The 8805-nt window shown below is 30.0% G+C and overlaps 1 protein-coding gene across 1 annotated transcript; it reads right to left on the reverse strand.

The window, feature by feature from the left end:
* Nucleotides 1-1639: 1639 nt before the first annotated feature.
* On the reverse strand, nt 1640-6631 carry LOC112511694. Its single transcript, XM_025117405.1, has 2 exons — nt 6277-6631; nt 1640-2094 (listed from the first exon to the last, which is right to left on the reverse strand). The coding sequence occupies exons 1-2, from the start codon at nt 6520-6522 to the stop codon at nt 1876-1878; spliced, it is 465 nt and encodes a 154-aa protein (XP_024973173.1). The 5' UTR covers nt 6523-6631; the 3' UTR covers nt 1640-1875.
* Between the last annotated feature and the right edge of the window lie 2174 nt (nt 6632-8805).

The raw sequence follows: 8805 nt of genomic DNA on the forward strand, positions 1-8805 counted from the left end.
AGAGGCTTGTGTAACCATTAAGAGGGTTTTTTTTTTGCCAAACACATTACACCTCTGACCGATTAAGAGGCTGCCACTTAATGTCACCATTAAGTGGCAAACAAACAGCCCCTAAGTCTAACTCTTCTCAAAATCCACCTCCAAGGGCTCTGCCCTTGGACCCTGCTAGGGGTACTGCCCCTAGAATCTCGCAAGGGGGCACGACCTCCTTGTCCCCGCTTCATGGCGATCTAAGGTGATAAAGACAACATCTGTAAGTCTACACTCTGCACCTCCCAACTCACTTATATTTCCCTTGTCATCTAATCGACCTCACATGAATCACAATTACACCAAAATCACCAACATAAAACACACATTCATACATGTACATAAAATATATGAAACTATATGAATTATACCCACATATTTTAATGAGTTGGATTGTTTTCACAAGTTTGAATTTAGTTATTTATGTATATATATATATATATATATAGAGAGAGAGAGAGAGAGAGAGAGAGAGAGAAATTTAAAGGAGAAGATGGTCAATTTGCAAGAAGTGTGAGAAGGGTTAAATAAAATGTAATATGATACAAACACATCATGTTGACTGGTCATTGCACAAGCGATTTTTCCCGCAACTTTGGTCGCATTGACCAAGTCGTATGCGTCCTTTTGGACGTGTCATATCACATATGATCTGATTCTTCTCGCAATTTTTCCAAATTGACCGGCTTCTCATATGATTTTCCATCTATATGTAGAGTCATATTCATGGGAAAACCTCAAAAAATCAAAAAATGATAAACACCCTGTCAACTATTCATCTACACGGTATACAAATATACCTAGAAATCAGGAATCATCTTCAAAAACTTGTATGCACGTTTATATATCGTACAAATGAATGATTATTAGAGTGTTCCTAAGTTTTTGTTTTTTATTTTTAGAGGTGTTCCCCATAACCTCACTCTCATATGTGATAAACTGTAATAAAAGTATGTTCTTACAATTTTATAAAATAGAGACGTTTTTGTTTTAACTCTTTATATATATATATATATATATATATATATATATATATATATATATATATATATTATGGGAAAGGTTCAAACGAGAACACCTTCATTTTACGAGAACGCGAAAACACCCTTTTACTATAGACAATCACATATGATGTTATTATTCCATCACATATGATACACATGTGATACTAAATCAAAGACACGAGCAATTTTCGATGCGATCTTGGTTGCAGGTCAAGTCGCATTTACACCATTAAGCTCCCTCACAAGTATTATCACATGTGATAAGAGTGTTGTTGATATGATACTATAATCCATCAAGACCATCACATGTGATACTAAATCATAGACGTAGACAATCTTTGGCGCAACCTAGGTCATAGAAGACGTCATCTGCACATCACAAGGCCCCTCACGCATATTATCACATGTGATAAAGGTGTTCTCGCGTTCTCGTAAAATGGAGGTGGTTTTAACCTCCACCTATATATATATATATATATATATATATATATATTCAACCATATTTGTTTGATGACTAATAATGATTTATTAATTTATATCCAATAACAAATTGTACAAATGAAAGAAAAGATAAGAAAAAAGAAAACATAACAACACATGATACAAACATTAAATGCGATCATTGAACAACTTAAACATACATATTAAACATGGAAATGACTCATCAGAAGTCCAATAGCCCCTAACTCATCATACACCAATTACGTATTCATTTGCTTGGCTTCAATGGTCATATCAGTATTAGCATCACCACCATCAACCACCACCACCACTGCCACCGACGCCATCTTCGTCACTGCCGCCACCGCCACCACCACCACCACCACCGTTGTCGATACCCTTAGATATCTAATGAATGTGTTTGGCCACCACCCCCACTACTAATTAGACTAGCGGTAATGAAGGTGGCATTACCCTCAATTAACTCTACAAAGCGTGCTTCAGTAGTTGTGCCTCCACCATTGTTGACAATTTCATCTATACTAACTAAAGTACTGGAATTACTCTCATCTCCAACATTAGTCTTATTGACGTCCATTGTTGTTGTAATTGAATCAATCTGCATCGTAACACACAAAAAACCGTCACAGATCTACAAATATATACGTTCATAAGGGTAGGTAGAGGGAGGATCAAACGAGAATGCTAACTATTTAATGCAAAATCACATGTGATTTTACATTAACAGCCAAAAAAGATGTGTGGGCGACTTTGGCCGCGTGTTCATGTCGCAGAGCAAAGACATGTGATTTTGTATGCGACGTTAGTGGAATATCACATATGATTCAACTGTTTTTTTATTCTTTTAAATAAGTACCGTTCTCGTTTTAACCTGACTCTATATATATGCATGAGCGTTCAAATAAAAATTTGCCTCATTTGTGTAAACCGTGTAAACCAATCTCATCCATCCATTTTCTTGATCAATGACCAAGATTAATTTACTTTATTTTAGGAAATTAAAAAAATATATATATTAAAATTTTATTTTATTTCAACAGTAAGGACAAAAATGATAAACAAAATTTAACATTTGGTAACATCATTCTCGATATTAATGACACTATTTTCATTTTTTAAAGCAATATATTATTTTTAACTTTAAATCACATCCATCAATAAAACATATAAAAAAATAACACACCATATTTAATTATATGGAGTGAATCATTTTAAATTTTGAATTACATTATATGAACGAAATTGGTTTCATCATTAAAATGTTTCGGTTCACATAATTTATTTGCAACAAGACCTGGTTTCATGTAAACCTGTTTCATTTTCCTTTTCATAATTTATTTTCAAAATGCACCGGTTTCATTTTCCTTTTCATCAACAAAATGGATCAACTACACCATCAATGCAACGGTTTCACCATAAAAATGTTTTGGTTCACCTAATTTATTTGCAACATGAACCGGTTTCATGTTCATGAAACCTGTTTCATTTTTCTTTTCATAATATTTTTCAAAATGCACCGGTTTCATTTTGCTTCTCATTAAAAAAAAAAGATTAACTACATGCAACAGGTTCACCATAAAAATGTTTCGGTTCACCTAATTTCTTTGCAACATGAACCGGTTTCACGTTCATGAAACCTGTTTCATTTTGTGGATTTTTTTGTTCATCTACGTTTTGATGATTTCATTCTATAATTCAATTGTTTCATCAAGACACGTTTCCTGATTATAACTCATGACAATATATGAAATCCAATTTTTAATATTTTAATATAATTAAATATTTAAATGTTACAATTTATACAATTTTCTTTATTCCGTTTCCTTAATTAAGATTTATTAATAACTTCTATATTTAATAAAAAATATTGTAAATGACCGAAATACCCTTATTGATTAAATTTAATTAGAAAAAAATGAATTTTTCTATTTGTCGAAATTGGTTTACACGGTTTCTTAGAAATGCACGGTTTTCATTTGAACGTACCCCTATATATATATATATATATATATATATATATATATATATATATATATATATATATATATATATATATATATATATATATATATATATATATATATAGACTTGGGATCATATGAGACCAATGTTTTTTCGTGAGACCCGTAAGACCAATTCTCAACTTTTGGATTAGATCTACATTCTTAATCACAAAATTGCCACGAGATTTCTCAATAATTACAAAATTTTCACCGTGCAACTTTAGACCATTAGATCATTAGCTTATAAAGTTGATCAATGAACATAAATTGGTCTCACGGGTCTCACGAAAACCCCCTGGTCTCATGTGAACCCAACCCTATATATATATATATATATATATATATATATATATAAAATATAGGATGGTGTGAAAAATTAAAATTTGATGAAAAACATAGAAAAGTTATAAATAAATGTAAGTTAAGATGAAATTTAACATGTGTTAATTAATGTGTATTAACATGTTAACTTATATAAATTTTCGCTAACAGGTAGAATTAATTTTCTATGTTTCTTACCAAAATTCGATCTCTATCACTTAAATCCAACCATATTAGGGGGGGGGGGGGGGGATAATGCGATAATTTAAACATTTTGTAAGAAGGCGAAACGTTCAATATCATATATGATTAAACGTTTATGTGTTGTTAATATAACATATGTTTAATCATATATGATTAAGTTTGTGTATCATGCATACAATCATATATGATATTGAAACTTCTTGTCTTCTCATAAAATATTTAACTTCTCCTCTAAACCAACCCATATATATATATACACACACAAACTCAACCCTATATATACACTCAACATAATATATCTTATTTTCTATTTCTTGCTTTTATTTTATGGATTTATGTGGTTTTGAGAGAGCGAAAGAGTCTTCTATTGGTTATTAGTTTTATGGAATATTTTGTCGTATTAGTAACGTTCAACACTTATTTTGTATTTAAATATATTTATCGGTTAATTATGAGTTAATTTTATAAATTTCAAACGTAGTAATAAGTTGTAAAAACATCTCTAACACGTATACTATATTTTCTCTTTTTAGAGGAGAGTTTAGCATAATTGTTGAAACAAACTTTTTCAAATCTTCAACAATTCTAGAATAACATAGTTGTTGAAGATGTTCTACATGATTTATAATATAGCGAAAATACTATATGAATATACTCGTGATTGAGATATTAAGATGCCATGTTAAAGAATTAAATATATAAATAGAGGGAAGATCAAAATGAGAAAGCTAACTATTTAAGAAAAATACGAAAACGGTCAAATCACATGTAAAATCACATGTGATTTATATTAACGGCAAAAAAAATGTGTGCAGGCAACTTTGGCCGCGTCTTCAGGTCGCGGGATAGACTCATGTGAATCACATGTGATTTTGTACATGATGAAAATCACATGTGATTCGACCGTCTTCTTATTCATTTAAATATGTATATTTCTCATTTGAACCCGACTCTCTCTCTCTCTCTCTCTCTATATATATATATATATATATATATATATATGTGTGTGTGTATGTATAGGCGAACAATCGTGTGAGAAGTAAAGTTAAGGTTAGAAACGTAAGAAAAGATCTGGACTTTTGATCACTTTTAATATTCTGTCCATCCATTAATTGCGCTTCTCGCGAATATTGATCCCGTACATCTCGTTGCATCTCATTCTAATATGTATCTAAGGGTATAGATCCCTTCTTACGCTTCTCAACTTAACTTTTCCTCTCACCAGAACGTAACCCCATATATGTGTCTGCGTGCGTGCGCGCACACATGTATGTGTATATGTGAACATATATAAAAATACTCATTTTTTTATATAATTAGTCAAATTAAAAAAATACTTAAAATACTTTAGATTTTTTTTCAATTAAATATAAATATATGGTTTTCCAAAACTTTATCTATTCATAAAAAGTGAATGAATTTTCAAAAACCATTCAAACTTCTATCATTATTGTTTACAAAATGTTAAAATAAATAATATAATAAATATTAAAAGATTGTATATGCATTATCAATTTGTACATAATGTATTAACACTTGTATTTTTTTTTAAATAAGAGCTTTCGAAAGGTAAACCTAAATGTTCTATAGTATAGTATATCTATATGTATGTATGTATATATATATAGAGAGAGAAATACTTAAACAAAAACAAAGTTAAAACATAAAAACATAAGAACACTTATATCACATGAGATTTACAATCAAATCATACGTGATTAAAGGCAGGATCAAACCGGAGGGTGTGTGCGATACCAAGGTCGCGTGACTTTCAGGTATATAATCACATATTTATGTTCTCGTGTTATCTTACTTAGAACCGATTCTCTTTTGAATCTTCCGAACACATGTGGATATATATATAAATATATATATATATATATATATATATATATATATATATAGGGTTAGGTACACGTGAGATCCATATGTTTTCGTAAGACCCATGAGATCACTTTTTTACACTTGAAACTTCAAAACAAAACGTTTTAAATGTAAAAAAAGCCGAACCTTCTCACAGCAAAAACATTGTGAAGGTTACCTTCACATCGTTATGCTGTGAAGTTTCAAGTATAAAAATGTGGTCGATCATGAAAACAAACCGGTCTCACGTGATCCCAAGTTTATATATATATACATACATATATATATATATTCACACACACACATATATACATATATATATATATATATATATATATATTCACACACCTGTAATCACCAAAGAATTAACTTGAAAGAAATATACTTACAGATGAAGAAAGAACCTCAACGAGTGGATCCACAGTAGATGATTCACCTACAGTGGGTAATGATTCATAAGTCGTCGGCAGCTCAAGCGGTGGTTGTTGTGGCGGTGGAGGGTTATCGGCCACCACCACTTCATCGTCGCTGGCAACATGATCATTTCCTCCTCCACTCTCTAACCCTAAACACCTAAGAACAGACCTGAAAGCATCCTGTATACAACCACCATTATAAACCCTTTGCTCTTCCATTGTTCTTATGATCAAACTTCCTTAAATAGATTTACAAGATCTCTCAAAGAAAGTGATGATGATATGCAATATGATCACTTCAAATCTGTTCTAGAATTCTTTCAAGACCATTTAGTTTAGGGGTTATGGTCATGTATTTAAAGCCATTGAAGGGATCAAGAGAGAGTGTGTGTGTGTGTGTTTTTTTTTAATATGTGGGTTGGTGGAGTTTAATTGCAAAGAGAACATGGAAAGTGTAAAAATAAATTATTAACCTGGATATTCAACCCATTATGCGAGCTGACTAATTCTATGGCGATCACATGCTTTACAGATAGCTCGGAGTCACCGCATTTGAACCTCCGTAGCCACTAGAGGATTTTTATTCTTCTTTGGATTTAAAACTGAGACCTCCTGATACTTTTGACCTTTAGAGCCAAGCTCAAACCAATCAGACACCACCCTTGTGGTTAAGTGTACAAATTTTTATGCATGATGTACACATCATTCTATTTGTTTTTTTGATTGAACAAATATCTGTAATTGAAATGTTACTTTTCATACTCACTTTTTAATTGATTCGAGTTTTTTCTAGTCTTACTTTTCGGTCTTCCAAACCCGTTTTTATTAAGAAAAAGAAATTCAAAACTTTTTTAGGTTTGTGTCGGGCAAAACCGGCTTTAGGTGTGAAAATAGGTCTCGTCAGACGTGTTCATGTCGGACAATTTCGGGTTTGTCCGTACTTTTTCGGGTCAGGCTTTTAGACTTTTTAAAAAAGTTATGTTCGATCGGCCTTTTTCGGGTTTGTCTAGGCTTTTTAGGGCCGAACTCGACTTTGGAATCAAGCTTTTTTTATATCTCTGCATTCAATATTCATATATTTGCATAAGTAACTTTTATCTATACTATATTATAAAGCATTTGACAAAAACTCATAAAAACCATTTTTTATGCATGAAGTACCGTATATTGATGGATATTACTTAAAATTCAAGATTACAAGTAAATTATGCACAAGTACAACTTATTAAAGCTCCATATTTGAATTCATGTAACTAACTGTGGATAAACATCTCATTTTAAAATATAAAAAATCTAAAATATAATTAGGATAATCATCGAGTTCTAAAAAAAATAATTAATTATTATCTTTATAAGAAAATTATATTATTAARCCAAATATAAATTACTTCGTTATTGAACATAAATTAAATTATAATAAAAAAATAAGAATTTTAAATAGTTTAATTTGATACTAATATCGATATGTTTTTCTCAAATTTTTATGATATCTTCAAATTTATACTTTATTCAAAAATAAAAACATTATCGCTTTTTCAAAATCACATAAGACTATATTATAACATCGACTAAAATAAAAAATAAAATATTAAAATCAAAATATATCTCGTTGCATTATATGAGTACCCTTCTAGTTGGTGTATCATAAAGATTTTAAATTTGATGATTTGTGGGTTTAGATCCTAATTTTAATAAGACATGTTAATGCATCAAACTGAAACTGTCAATTTAAATAAGTATTAAAGTTATTTGTAATTCATAACTTAAGATTTATAATGTATTTGTGATTAAAATGTTATACTCCTTACATCTTAAAGTAAATGTTCATAATTAAAAGGACACAGTTTTTAAAATGTACTATTTTTATACTTTTTAATCAACTTATCTATCCCGTTCAAAAATAAGTGTCTACAATAGAAAAGACATGCAGTTTAAATAATGCATAACTGTTACAGTTTTAAATAAAATAAATGGCAATTTTGTTCTTAATAACAATTTTTACCCATTTCATAATTATAGGTAATATGAAAAAGCTGACACCTTTTTTGGGTAACTATAAGTTTTTGGGCCAGCTTACGTATGCTGACTAATCTCTTCAGTAACCATGAATGACCTAACACAAGTTGACCACCATGACCATAAGAGCTTTGACGGAGACAAATTAAAATAGAAATGTAGACATTTATTCTTAAAAAAATATTTTTACCCTTGATAGTAAATAAAAAAAAATCAAAATCTCGTAATTAATGGTGAAAAAAATGGAAACAATATTTATTTTTAATTAATAAAAATAAAAATATGAATATTTATCTTAAAACCAAAAATATAACGAAACAAGAGTCTTCTTTTCCTTTAAAGCCACCTCGTGTCGTGGGTAATTCTTTAATAAATCTGAATCTATGAGAGTTGACCAGCCCACATGCAACTGCTTATTCCAATAATTAATTAATTAATATATATATATATATATATATATATATATATATATATATTTAAAATAAT

The sequence above is a fragment of the Cynara cardunculus genome (assembly GCF_001531365.2).
Source record: "Cynara cardunculus var. scolymus isolate 2C chromosome LG 4, CcrdV1, whole genome shotgun sequence".
Lineage (NCBI taxonomy): Eukaryota > Viridiplantae > Streptophyta > Magnoliopsida > Asterales > Asteraceae > Cynara > Cynara cardunculus.

Bases quoted from the DNA above. Each gene is read 5' to 3' on its own strand.
- LOC112511694 (XM_025117405.1), bottom strand. From the start codon at position 6,522: ATGGAAGAGCAAAGGGTTTATAATGGTGGTTGTATACAGGATGCTTTC. The intron at 2,095-6,276 runs GTAAGTATATTT...GTTACGATGCAG, and splicing joins TTGAGGTTCTTTCTTCATCT to ATTGATTCAATTACAACAAC.